Source organism: Macrotis lagotis, chromosome 4 (assembly GCF_037893015.1).
Source record: "Macrotis lagotis isolate mMagLag1 chromosome 4, bilby.v1.9.chrom.fasta, whole genome shotgun sequence".
NCBI lineage: Eukaryota > Metazoa > Chordata > Mammalia > Peramelemorphia > Peramelidae > Macrotis > Macrotis lagotis.
Genome location: NC_133661.1, coordinates 22837610 through 22852257, shown reverse-complemented (window position 1 = coordinate 22852257; position 14648 = coordinate 22837610). Strand labels below are relative to the sequence as shown.

General features: G+C 39.7%; 1 protein-coding gene and 1 long non-coding RNA gene across 2 annotated transcripts in view; one reads left to right on the top strand and one right to left on the bottom strand.

Moving 5' to 3' along the window:
• Window positions 1–4191: 4191 nt before the first annotated feature.
• CABCOCO1 (ciliary associated calcium binding coiled-coil 1) overlaps window positions 4192–14648 on the bottom strand; it is a 167483-nt gene continuing 157026 nt past the window's right edge. Inside the window, exons 6-8 of the mRNA XM_074236306.1 lie at window positions 12309–12431; window positions 11183–11320; window positions 4192–4624 (exon numbers count right to left, since the gene is read on the bottom strand). Of these exons, the coding sequence (XP_074092407.1) occupies window positions 4550–4624; window positions 11183–11320; window positions 12309–12431 (336 nt within the window). The 3' untranslated portion in view covers window positions 4192–4549. The remainder of the gene's footprint in view (window positions 4625–11182; window positions 11321–12308; window positions 12432–14648) is intronic.
• Window positions 4881–12848, top strand: LOC141520641 (uncharacterized). Its single transcript, XR_012477693.1, has 3 exons — window positions 4881–5023; window positions 5146–5275; window positions 12595–12848. It is a non-coding gene; the product is annotated as an uncharacterized LOC141520641 (long non-coding RNA).

Sequence of the window (14648 nt, the reverse complement as noted above, 5' to 3'; positions counted from 1 at the left end):
GTTTTATTGTAGTATGGTGACTGTGTCTGCTATAGATTCTAGGAGCCACCGGTGAAAGTTAGGTGAATCAGAGGGATACCATAGAAGGACAGGCAGCCCATCAGAGGTAGTCCTCCCTGAACACTCCACATACCATGGTGTCTTATGGTGGTGCTGGGCTCCTACTAGGAAACATCACAATCAGAGGAGAAAGGAGAGAGAGAGAGAGAGAGAGAGAGAGAGAGAGAGAGAGAGAGAGAGAGAGAGAGAGAGAGAGAATGTGGCTTCAAAGAGCATGACTCTTGGCAGTACAGAAGAGAGTCAGCTATAGATTTGAGAGAATTAGGCCTGGCATTTGTAAGTTGAGTGAGAGAAAGAAGTCCATGGAATCCCTCTGAGCCACCCAAAGGTGATCCAGTGCCCAGAAAGGAGCAGCCTAAGGACATTGTAAGACTGGAAGAACATGTGGGCTGCATGGTGGGAATGACCTTGGCCACATCTCTTCCTGATGTGCTCTCCCTTCCATAGGTGAGTTCTCTGTATGAGTCTGCTTTGCCTACTGCTGCTATGCATTTTTGTGGGAGACTGTCCAAATTTATGTGGCCCCATTTTGGAGCTATTGTGGTTGTTCTGCCCTCTTAGTCAATGCTTTTTGCTTGGAGCTTATTATATCAATCGACTGTTTATTAAATCTAAGTGCCTCAGAGAGGGTACATAAATTATAATTTTAGGAGTGGAGTTCCACAGAGCATTTTTGTAGCCAAGAGTAGTCATCCGCTTGGGGACCCCCTTTCAATGTTATGTTATTGCAAATAGGTGAGGGTGGGGGAGGATGGAAACCCCTGAGGGGAGTTACATTAGGAAGTTTTTTCTGACACTGAGTGCTTTGCAACAATTACCTATGGCACCTTGTCCTCCTCTTGGCAGCTGAGTCACATAATCCCTGTGCTAGGTGACAGCCCTTCAATTATTTGAAGTCAGCTGTCGAATCACCCCTAAAGTGAAGGGGTTAGACTAGATGGCTTTTTGGGTGCTTTTCTCTTCTGACAGTTTTGGATTGTTGATATTTGAAAGTATTGTGGAGGATAGAAAAATCATGGGACTGGATCAGGAAACTTGGTTTCAAATGTGGTTCCAACACTTAAAAATTTGGAGGTAGATGAGTCCCTTGAACTCTCAGATCTTCAATTTCCTCCTTATCAAAATGGGGACAATGATACTTATTCTATATAGAATTATCTTTCTCACAGAAATAAGAGAAAAATACTTTGTCAGTGTGAAAGCACTATGTAAGGGAATGTAAGGAAAGAATCACCAATTTCGAGTCAGAGGAGATGGGTTCAAATCTCAGTCCTGTCATTTGCTAGGCTATGTGACCTAGGACAAGTGTTCTCCTCTGCTTGGGTCTTTGGTTTCTAAGATAAGGGTCTTAGACTAGATGATTTTTCAGGTTCAGTCTAGGTTAGAGAGTCAGTGAGTCATGAATATTAGAGCTGAAAGGGACCTTGAAGGCCAAATAGTTTTTTTCTATATCTTGAGACTCTTCTTGATATACCCCGAGAAACGGTTGCTCATCCATTCTACTTGTGCTTTCTGTACATGAGTCTTATCTCTCCAATCAGACTACAAGCAATTTGGGGAGGGGGTGACTATGTCTAATGCTGTTGATGGTGCTTCCTCCCAGAGTTCACAGATTTCTAGGCATACCCTCATTGGGTAGTTATGGGGGAAGTACTTCATAGATGCAAAAGCTCCCTAGAAGAAAGAATTACTATCATCATTATCGATCATGGAATATCAGAAGTGGGAGGTCCTTGGAGTCATCTGCTCCAACACCTTCATTTTACAGATGAAAAAAGTTAAGTATTTTTCCCTCAAGGTCACACACAGCTGGTAAATATCCCACATGGGACTTGAACCTAAGTTTGTTGAGTCTAGCACTTTCTATACTCTGTCACATGCCATTTTCATTTTAAGCTGCTCCTTCATGATGGTGATAATATATAGTTTTTTAAAATAGGAGAAATCCTTATTTATTCACAGTAGGCCACCTGTGCAAAACAGAATCTTTAGTCAATCAAAGAATATACTTGGTACATATTTTCCTGTGGTCTTGCTGATTATGGTTTTAAGATAAAGCCATATCAATATCCATTTATGTCACTGTGAGAGAATAGCCATTTCAGTCTTTATCATGTGTATTTGGAACTCTAGAGGCAATGTTGTGTCATGGACAAAGCTGCTGTGTGTCTCAGACAAGTAACTGAATCTCTCCAAGCCAAAGGGGATTCTCTAGGATTAGAAGTTATAGAGAAAGAGAGGACTTGCCCTGGTAGGAATTTCCTCATCTAAAATTCCCTATACCATGACATCAAAAGTCCAGTCCTCCGTTTTACATGATGATGATAAAATTGTAGGAGACTGAACATGACCGAAGAGACCAGTGAGTGGTGTCTTGACAGTGGATGGCTATCAATCCACACGGACAAAGACACACAGTTCATCTATGAGCAATCCTTGGACTTCCCCAAACATTGCTCCACTTACTTCTTGTCCATTTTCTGGAGCAATGCACCCTTAAGGAAAAACTCCTGTGGCTAGATGGATAATATTATCACTTTCTTTGCCTTGTGCTTTGGAGAAGCCAATCATCTGATAACTGATATCTAGTGGCTCCATTTTGATAAGGAGAAAATTGAAGATCTGAGAGTCCAAGGGACTCATCTACCTCCAAGTTTTTAAGTGTTGGAACCATATGTGAAACCATCTAAGGCCCTCAAATAGTGATTCTATTTAGTCTTGGTGGTGGTGTCATCGCTGTTACAGCTGAGGATTGCTCAGGTGAGAATCTGTCAAACATAAAGGCTTTTCTGACAAGGCCAAGATGACCAGTTAGTTCAGGGAGCAATCTGATTCAGTTACCTGCACGATCATAGGTAAAGATTGTCACCTAAGATTCTAGATGCTGGAGCTATAGTTTGGCAGAAGGACCAAAAGAAAGCAGAGCCGTTTCATCCTAGAACAGTAGAAAGAATAGATCAGTAGTGAAGCCCTGCTCCCCTAAGTCATCCCTATCAGACAGAGCAGCTCTGTGTTGCAGAGTTGTATTGCAGGCACTTAGGCATGGATGTCAGCTTAGGAGAATGCACTTTCTTGGTTACATATATTCCCTAGCTACTGATAGTTCTGGAACATGTTCTCTCTCAAACTTGGAGTGTGGTAAGTGGAGAGTATATACTCCTATGTAAATGGGGAGAGTCTATTAGCTATTTTGCTGAGTTGTTTAATATATCTATATCTCTATATACATATATGAATATATATAGACATATCTAATCACCTACACATCTATCATTCTATGTATCTATGTATCTCTATCATCTATCTTTGCTCTGAATATATATCCATTGTTTAACTGGTAAAAACAGCACATCAGTGGGGACTTTGTAATTAAAGATCTGAGTAGTGACTGTCCCATAATGTGGCCTACATGAGAGGGTGTTAGGCTCTGGTACTCCATTTACAGTAACATCAGTGATTTTCCTTTTAAATATCCAGAGGCTGGAATTATTTGAACCACAAAGTTGCCATTGCTGAAGCTAGGGCTCCTTTCTGTCTATCTTTCCTATTCCAGGGAATATCTTAAGAGAAACTTGGAGACAAAGGGTCCAATTAGGAAAGAATCTAATCTGTAAAACCAGGGGCTAATCAGCTTGCCAGAAGACCGTTTTTTTTTTTCCTGGAAAATTCCATTTTAATTAAACTATTTTAAATTATGTTCGACATTTCAATTATTTCATGGCACTAATGGTTAATTTTCACGGCTCCACAAAGCAGAATTTGTATTTAAGATTTCTCTCATCTCTATTGAGGTTGGTCTTCAATAACCACTTACGTATTGCTTCCTCTTATGTATATATATATATATATATATATATATATATATATATGTATATATATATATATACACATATAGGTCATGTATTCTCTGGAGAGGGTAACAAGATTAGAAATAACAAACACAGTGCAGGAGGAATTCAATTGCTCAGAGACGCATTATATAATTTCAGGAAATGGGCTTCACACATGTAAAGTCGCAACAAAAAAACGCAGTGGCCCAGAATGGGGGGGAGAGTCCAATAAGTAAGAATTGCCCCTCCCCCACCCAGTTTCACTAATATGTTCTAAGTTCATTGAAGGAGTCAATTGAGATAAAATTATTTTTATTTTTATTTATCCTTTTTGTTCAAAAAAAGTATCTTTCTGGAAGAAGTGTGGTTATGCTTCATGATGTTAAAAACATACCTAAAATTTGAATATTTGACATAAAATTCTGCAAACGCTTGTATATTAAATAGGTTTGGTTCCTATTTGGTGAGATGGATTCAATCTCTTGAGATATCTCAGGGCCAGGAGATCACCAAATCAGGGCTAATAAAATAAAGTAAAAATAAAAAAAATTGAAGGGATAGGAGCAACAATTCTCCACTAACTGGAGAGGATGGGGTGCTACAGAGTTGGTTTGGGGTTCCGGCTTTTGATGTTCTCTCTGAAGTTCAACTTGGCAGTCTCAGACCTGCTTCAACTTCTCGATTCGTACATTGAAGGTCTCTTCCTGCAGCTGCAGTTTCTCGTTTATCTCAGCCTATGAAGACAATCAGAGAAAAATGGGGTGATGATGGAGCTATCACTGCCTGCACATTGTCTCTGTGGCCGCGACATGCCCGAGCGCCCAAAGACAGACATTAGCCTGGGCACACCTTCCTGTTTTGCAGACATTACGGTGTTGCAGCCTGGAGTGATGTGATAAAGCTTTATCATCGTTCTATGCCGGTCCCAATGTAGAATGTGTCAGCTAGCAGCAGGAAGTGGTATTTGGACAGTCATTTTTCATATCCCCTTGGGTTGGGAGATAGGATGATTTATCTGTGTTTTCAGACGGACTTTACCAATAAACACCCAATTGCTCTGGATTTCATTTATACTTTCCCACCACCCAACCCCAATGGCAATGGATTATTATTGCTATTTTTTGGTCTCTAAGGTAAGGCATTTTCATCTGGATCCCAGAAAGTCAGGGCTACCTGGGAATCAACTGTGCCAATAAATCTGTGGTTCTCCTTGTAATTCCCACAAATTAAGAACATTCTTTCTCTTCTGGAGTAGGAATTCCACCATTTTTCTGCATATGATTAGTTGGGAAAAGATGAGCAGTGGCTGCCAGACTTTAGTGGATGGCTGGATGGCTGGGGTTGTGATTGCTTCTGGTCCCTGGTGCTGACATTTCTGTGGAGAGGTGAGCATGCATATCTTCTAAATATTCCTAGTTCTAGAACATCCTTTTTATTTTTTTATTACTTAGGAAAAACTAATTGTGATCAGACCAATCTTGGTCTGGGAAAAAAATATGAGAAAATACCTCCTCCTTTCCTTGGAGAGAGGAGGAACTTCGGGTGAGGAATACTACATCCATTGTGAGATGTGGTCATTCTGTAGGTTAGTTTTGCTTAATTGTAATTAATTGCTACAAGGGAAGATCCAGTGGACTTTTATGGGGTATATTGGGAAGTTTATCTGGAAATGTCTGTGATATAAAAACAAAAGGCATCAAGAAACCAAATTTTAAAAGACAAATGCATTATTTATTATAAACAATAAAAATCAATCATTTACTGCATATTTATTATTAATAATAAATAATGTGGTCAGGACAGGTAAATCTATGTGTGGAGCCATGCCCAAACCAGCTTGGTATACCAAACAGCTTATAGATTTCCTTCCATCTATAAACAGAAAATAAAATAAAATAAAACTGTCAATGACTTGAAAAAATGCTTATAAAACTTGGAATGTGAGTATCTTTTAGATCACTTGGGTTTTCCAGAGTCACTGGTGTCTGATAAAGATTTTATTGGGTCCATTTCAACAGGGGGAATGCTCATGTCAGATATTGGATTTGGTTTTTATAAGTTTTGCAGAGTCCTTTTTAGGGTTTTTATCCCACCAATTTCAGTTTGCCTCTAAGACAAGATTTCAAGTTTTGCTAATGATTAGATGAGATATGGATAGTCTTATTTGAATCTCGGGAATCTTTTTTTCTGTTTTTTCTGTCTTGGAGCCATACTCTCCTTTCTTGACAGTGATTAAGAGGGGGAGAAAGGAGATGAGTTGGGAAACAGAGGGAGGTTCAGGGGAGAGAGGTGTGGACTGCAGGAGGATTGAGAACTAACCTTCCAAATTAAAATAAGCCACCTGTCCTCCCACGGAGGAATGGCTTTTATTTCTAAAAAATTCTCAACACCTGAGGTTGTCCCCAGCTATCTTCTAGAAACTCAGGATATTCCTCAAGATATTTGTATTGTAGTTTACATGGGATTTAGTTTACATGTAGTAGACAGGGTTGAAGTAATGAATGCAAAATGTTTTGTAGAATTAAAGAAGTGCATAAACATTGACTTTTTGTCATTATTTTTGATCTTGAATCACTTTAGTTTGAATGAGAGGAGGGACTTTGGGTGAGGAATATTACATCCATTGTGAGATATGGGCATTCTATAGGTTAGTTTTACCTAACTATGATTAATTGCTACAAGGGAAGATCCATTGGATTTGTATGGAGAGTGCCAAATCAGGGTTAATAAAATAAAGTAAAAATAAAAAAAAATTAAAGGGATAGAAGCAACAATTCTCCACTAACTGGAGAGGATAGGCTGCTACAGAGATGGAAATGTCTGTGAGATAAAAACAAACGGCACCAATAAAACAACTTTTAAAAGATGATTGCCCATGAAATTGACCCATTCATTCAAAACTCTCCCAAACTCCAAAAATTTGGGGCACCCTCAGCCTGATCCTGAATCAGCTCCATTTTCTTCCTCATATTAGTAAAGTGTTCCCTGCAGTGCCATGTCCCTTCCACTAATGAAAATCCCACTGTCCTAGCCCATTTCAATCATCTAGCGCTCTTACCGCATCTGGGAAGACACATTTCTGACTCAGTGTTACCTTGAGGGAATATAACTGCGAACAAATGCATTGTCTACCTTGGGGAAGGGTCATAGGGCAATGTTGTATGTGCTCTATGGGGGTCCACAGCTATGTGGCTTTACAGAGAGATAATATAGCATTCCTAGGCTCTGGGATGAGGGCAACATAGGATTATAGATTTTAATTCTAGGACTATCTGGGGTAATCTTTTCTTTTTAAAATAAATATCCTTTCAAAGCAGTGCTAAGTTGTTTGGACTGATGGTTTTTAAGCATTAGTACTTACCTTCTGAGATCAAGGTGTACCCTGAGACAAAAGTCCAGTCACCCCACCCAAGTTATGACTTTTCTTCTCCCTGTCACCTCATATATTTCTGAATGAATATTTCACAAAGAGGTAATAGAAACTCTAGGACAGAGTACAAGTGCTTATCCTCTGGGTTTGGCAGACCTAGAGAGGTCAATGCTGTATAAGTAGTAGGAAGCTATGGAAATTAAAATCAGAGAACCTGGTTTAAATCCCTACTTCCTTGTGACTATGGGCAAACTACTTCATTTTTCTGGGCCTTAGTTTTTTTTATCTCTAAAATGGGAGATTTGGACCAGTCCCTCCGTGTATGTATGGTCGCTCTCTCTCCCACTCTGTTCTCAAACTGTGCTTTGAACTCTGTCCACTTTCTGCCAGCCCAGGTGGATTTGGACCATCACTTTCTAAGAACTATTATTCAGTGAGCAGCATGAGTGGACTTTGTTTGAATGTCTCTTCTTGCTTCAGGAAGGGAAAGAGAAACTTCTGTCTTATGCAACTGTGAAACCTGGGACGTTTCTTTCCCAGGGACTGTGGTGAGTGAGGGTGGTGATGACACTCAGATTTATTTCTTAACCTAGAAATGAGAATTAGAGCTGAAAAACCCATAGTCTCCAAATTACTGGCTTCCCTTAAGCTTTTCAAGTTTGCCTGGGCCAACAGTCAAAATGAATACAAGATTAGAGAATCGTTATTCATATTGTCTTAGAAATGGAATTTCCTTTTAAATATGAGCTTAAAAAAAGATTTTCTCTATTAAGTGAGGCTTTTATTATGCATCTTGGAGCCAAAAAAATTCCTGTGGGAAGGATCATCTAATGTTAAAGTTGTGAGTCAATGAGAAAATAATTTAATTTGCCTAAAAAATTATTTACATTAAATTTTCAGGACTTCATCAATTGTATAAAGTGAGGTATACCAATAATTAATTCTAAGAGCTTTTTAAAGTTTAAAGTGTAAAGAATATTGCCAGCGGTGATTTCTGTTTCCCTAGGAGAACTATTAAGATATTTTTGTCGTTGAGTCATTTCAAGTCATGCCTGACTCTTCAAGACCTGCTTTGGGGTTTTCTCAGCAAAGATCCTGGAGTGCTTTGCCATTTTCTTTTCCAGCTCATTTTACAGATGAGGAAACTGAGGCAAACTAGGTTAAGTGATTTACTAGGATCACAGAGCTAGTAAATGACAGAGACCAGGAGATTTTGGTCAGCAGAATATAATGATCCAATGTGGAACTCAAACTTGTTGAAAATACATGCATAAATAAGACCTAAACCCTGAAGGTTTCTGGAAACTGATTTGGGGGGTTTGTGGGGAGAACTCATGAAGGGGAATAGTGAACCCACTCTCAGTGATGGGCATTAGGAATTCTAGGGAAGGGACCTTAGAGGTTATCTAGCCTAATGCCTCATTTTAAAGATGAGGAAACTGAGGAAACTTGTCCAAGGTAGTATTGTAAGCATCTGAGGCAGGATTTGAACTCTGGCCTTGTGTATTCCAGATTCAATGTCCTATTCACTTCCTCACTGCTGTCCCTAGAAGGATTATGTTAATTGCTCATTCAGTCTTACTTTTATTGTTCTTATTCTTTAGGTTGTTTTTTGTTTTTGCAAGGCAATGGGGTTAAGTGACTTGGCCAAGGCCACACAGCTAGTTCATAATTAAGTGTCTGAGGCCGGATTTGAACTCAGGTCCTCCTGACTCCAGGGTCGGTGCTCTATCCACTGTGCCACCTAGCCACCCCACTTTTATTGTTCTTATCATATTCAATGTAGTGCAGAAAGAAAAACTCTAGACACCTGACCATTCTGCTGCCATGTGTAATGGTCAGTGGTACTTTGTAAAAACAGAAAAACGATGCTCTGCTGTTGTGGAGTAAAATATTAAGATATAAGCTCATACTGTTATTATTGTCAGTAGTACAACTACCACTGTGATTATTATCATCATTATTATCTGGGCGTTAGAAGTTTGCTTGGTCCTGTCCAGTGCCCATGACTCACTTAATAGAGAAATTAGCTCGCCATCCAAAAGATCACTGTCCCTCACCTCCGGTCCAACTTCTTTCTCAGCTTATCTTTGACCTGGTTGTTCAATAGATGGTACCATCAAGGAATGATGGCTTTGGGCCAAGGAGGGTAGCACAACCAAAAGTCAAACGGTGTCCTCATTTTCCTTTGTGGATCACTGGGACAAAGATATCGGACTCCTTTCTTTGGAAATAAGTCACTAAACATGTATGGTTAACGCCATGCAGTACAGCCTTGGCAGAGATGCGTTTCCAGTTTTGGGGACCTCACAAACAATTCCATTACTGTCTAAGAGCAACCCTAGTGATAATTCCCGTGGATCATGAGGAGCCTCTGGGGGCCAGGGTTCTACATAAACTATATTTAGAAGAACTGTTATCAAATCTGAAGAGGAGATACATTCTGAAGCCTTGGCTTCATAAAGCTGCCCTCTGCCCTCCAACCTATTAACTGGTTATTACATTCATCAGACAGCTCACAATAAAGAGCTTTGTGTAAAAACATGTTCTGCCACTATTTCTGGTAAACACTAAACACCCCTTATTAAGCCGAGGACTTTGGCTCCTTCTGCTGGCTCAGAATCCCTGCACGATCGTGGAAATAGTGCAATAACATCTGATGATTGAGTAAGTCACAAAGGGAACTTATGCCAGGCTGATCTCCAGCTTGTCCCAAATGAGTTGTTTGAACAGGGTGCTTTTTACATACCAGAGCTTATGTTCTGATGATTAACTAAGCCTCCCAGTTATGCATTTATGTCTTTTGCATGCATCCCTTGTAGAGCCTAATTTTTATGACCCTACCCAATTTCTTTGGGAATCTTGAGCTTGGTTAAAATAGCCAATGGTCTCTGAATCTGGTAGCTTCTTGAAGAATGATGTAGGTTCCTACAAACTATGGTGGGAGGGGCATTCCATAATGTGAAGTGAGGCCACTTGTCACTTTGGAAAGTGGGGGAAATGTGAGAAGGAGCTGTAACCCTGCCAAAGAGACTGAAGCAGAGGTGACATGAGTGGCTGCCTGCCTCCTTGCTGTGTTAGACCAAGCCTGGTCTAAGTGTTTTTGAGATCCTAATGATAGCGGAGAAGGAAACCAACTTTCCGGGAATGAGTATCCTGATTCCTCCACTTCTTTGTGGATGTCCTATGGCAAACACAAAATGAGCTTTGATCTGGCTCCTTTGGAGTTTGGTGTTTTTCCAATGGATACAGGATTATATTAGGTATGGAGAGCCCCTGATGAAGACACTTCCTTTACCACCACTGGTCAGCCCTTTAACTATCACAGGGTCCCTCAACTAGAATGTGTCAGATGGAGAGTTTGAACCAAAGATCATTACCTTTAATTTTAAAAAGTTATCTCATTTTGAAATTTTTCTATCTCTTATATTTTATTTTTTCCTTAAGGATATGATTTCTTTCTCAACACATTCAATTTTGATTAATAAATAGCATGGAAAAAAACTGTAAATATTATCAGACAGCCTTCTGTGGGAGGTGGGAGGAGGGAAACAAGATTGAGGGGAAAATCGTAAAATTCAAAAAAAGATAAAAAAAGAGAAAAAAAATGGAGGATTTGAACCCAAATCTTCTTGCCTCCAAGTTTGACTCTCCATCCATTATGCCGTCTGACCTCTTTCAATTTTTTGATATGCATAAATAATACTTACAATACTCATGTCCGCAAGGACTTTGCTGCATTTTATATTTCAGATTCTCTACTAGGAGTCATACCATGCTTGGAATGGGAATCTATTTTTGTCATCTTTTTGAGTATTAGGTGACTAATGAGAGAGCTATTCACTCACACATTTGTGGGGAGGGTTAGTAATTCATTCAGGCTGACGTTGGTCAACTCAGACATGCTGCCCTGGCTGAGTACCTGGATAGTGCTTATGACTTCATCTGTGATCTGACCCAGTACCGACTTGACCTCTTCGATGGTGAAATTGGCCAACGGATCCACCTCTGGGGGTTCACTTTCTAGGAGGCACTCCTCTGAAAAGACTTGTTCAATATCCTGGAACAAGCCAAATACACAACACAGAGGCAATTACTCACAGAGCTCCCCATGACTCATCTGCAACCCTAAACTTTCACTGGGTACTTTTCTACCAAAACATGTCAACCCTAGAGAAGCTTAGGGTTTTAGTATTATCATCAATTTTTTTACTCATTCAATCCCATGAAGATAAAGACTGAAGCAAGACCATGCAGCTATCTCAAGGTAGATGAAGGTAGAATTTCCTGAAAAACCAAATCTGTGGGCCCTCTACTGTCCAATCTGTGCTGGTCCCAGTTCCAATAACTTCTACCCTTAGAAGATTGGGAATTGAGAGTTGGCAGTGACATTTGAAGAGATTTTATTTAACTTCCTCCATTTCCATTTTTATGGAAGAGGGATCTAAGTTAGTGTGGATCATCTCACTCTCTCTCTTAGGACAAGCACACCTGTGCTTGGATACAACTCTTGTGTTCACCTTCTATGCCCTCTCCTCATATGCATGCCTTCTAAGTTACCTGCCACCATTTTCAGTCCCCTCTTCCAAGAAATTTTCCCCCTCTTTGATCCACTGAACCATTTCTCTCTTGGTCTTGTTATTTCTTACATACAAATGTCATCTCCCACCTTGGCACTTGCTCATCTCCATGACTGTAATGTTCTCCCTACTCATTCAATTTCTGCTTCCTTCCAGACTCAGTTCAAATCTCACCTTCTGTGAGAGAACATTTCCTCCCCTACACCCCATGAGTGTCTTCCCCTCTCAGGTTACCTTCTATATGCACTGTATGTATTTTTATGTATATGGTAATTTTCATGTTATCTCCTCAATTAGAATGTAAGCTCCTTGAGGTTCAGGAAACCTGTTTCTGCCTTTCTTTTGATACCCAGTGTTTCGCGAAGTCCTGACTCACAGGAAGTGTTTCACTAAATCCTTGATTGATTGTCTCTTAAGGAAGGTTGAGGTTATATGAGTGTCAGAAAACAGAAAGGACTGAAGACCTACCTCTAAGTTGAGAGTTGAAGGTGGGGGTGGCACTATAAATGCTGAATAAATGTCACAAGCTATGCCTTCTTCAAGGGGATCTGGGAAAGGGGAATCTGTTGATTTGATAAGTTCAATCACTTTCTGTAGGGAGAAAAAAGGGGATATCATGATATAGTTTTTGGTCATAAACCTTAGTTTACCTAATTCTTCTTAAAACAAATCATAATTTTTTTTTGTCTATTATCCATTTAGTCACACTTCTTTTGGAAAACCTTTCTGGATGATCTTGTCTTTTTTTTTCTAGTTCCATTTCTATGTACTGCCTGTGACTCTCAAAGGAATTTGGACTGATAATCCACACAAGAAGGACCAAGTGGATGAAGAAGGTCCAAATTTCAACATGTATTTGATTCGATGCCATATGAAGCTTATCCATCACTATGGGATGCTCTGCTTAGAGTTGAAAAGGAAGAGAAGAATGGGATGGATTATTTCTAGAAAATACCAAAGCTCTTGATTGACCCTAAACTTACCTAGAAATAAAAGTCCATCTGTTTAACATCATAATTCTATTGGTTACTGGGTCCATTTCTGTCAATGGCAAAACTCTGCGCTATATTTCATACTCCCTTATTTACTAAATGTGCTTTATTTCCTACTCTCTTCCTTACGATGATTGTTAGTTCCTCGGAGCTACTCTCACCCTCTCCCTGATTGTTAGTTCCTATGAACAATGGGCTAGCCTCATCTTCATCTTGATTGTTAGCTCCTCATGGAAATGGGCTAGCCTCACCCTGGCCCTGTTTGTTAGTTCTGTAACAATGGACTAGTCTCCCTCTGACCCTGATTCTTAGTTCTTCATGGGGAGAGGTTGGATTTCAGTCTCCTATAGCTCTGACAGCATTTGCTTAGCACCAAAGAATAATTCAGGTAATAATACCCCAAATACAACTCTGTGTCATAGGTTAAGTGATCCCACCAAGCTGGCCCATATCTCCCCCCCATGGAGCTCACACCTGGAATGTCTAATAGGCTCCTCATTTAATACTGTGTATTCTGGCTGTCTTTATTGCGTTTTTTCCCCCCTCTAAGCTCCTTTAGTGCTGAAGAGGGTAGGATCTCCCTCAGCACCTCTCATTACTGTTCTGAACACAGTAATCACTTAAAAATATTTGTTGAAAAAACGAATTAATGTTTATTGAGTTAGATTCAATTCACCAGTCTTTATAAGCAGCCGCTCTATGTGTGGAATCTTGGGGCTGCAAAAACAAAATTCAAACAGCCTCTGCCTTCAATGGGTTTAATTCTACTGGGCTTAAGTGAATGCCTGCATTATCATTTGAGAAACATTTTCTTTCATGGTGTATCTAAAGGGATGCAGATTACATATGGCACTCTATTTTTGTGTATTTTATACTGCATATAAATGTTATATTAGGATTTAATAATAATGGTTGATGAGATAGAATTTGTAGGATACTTTAAGGTTGGCAAAACATTTACAAACCTGATCTCATGTGACCCTCACACAACTCTGTGAGATAGGTGCTATGATTATCTCCATTTTACAGATGAAGAGTCTAAGGCAAAGAAAGGGTAAGTGACTTGTCCAGGGTCATTCAGATAATAAATGTCCGAGGCCAAATTTTACAGACACCAGTGTATTGCTCTACCCACTGTGCCACCGCCAAAGAGCACGTGAAGGTTTGCTGAGCTCTGACAAGCATCTTCTCACTGTCTATGAGAAGCTCTGACACTGTCTTCTGTCTCTCACAATGACTGTGTGGTAAAGGCTCTGAGGATCACAATTACAGATGAAAGAACTGGCCTAGAAAAGGTAAATGAATTGTTGGTGCCAACTGGTGAGCCAGGGGTTGTATCCAGGTCTTCCTGATGTTACATGTCTTTATTTCTTTTGTCAACAAACCACAAAGTCTATCCTGACTACGGAAAAACTAGAAGGGGTTATTTTAGATTCATTTTCATGAATGTATGTTTATTTGTTGTGTGCAACTGTGTGTATGTGTGTTTGTATGTATGTATGTATGTGTGTTTGTGTGTGTGTGTGTATGTGTTATTGACTTGTCTAAGATCACAAGTCTGCTTTATAGATAAGAAGTCCAGGAAAACAGACTTTGCTCAACACCACAGGATACCATACACTTGGTTTTTTTTTTTTAACCATTGTAGAGACCATTAAAATGACAAATAGAAGGAAATAGTTCCTTCAGCACAGGTATTGTAAAGTGCCCTGACTTTGAACTCTCAGGGTCTGAGTTCAAATCCTAATTGTGACTCTTAGAATCTGTGTAGTGAGATACACAGATAACATCTGGACTTCAGTTTCCTAATCTGTAA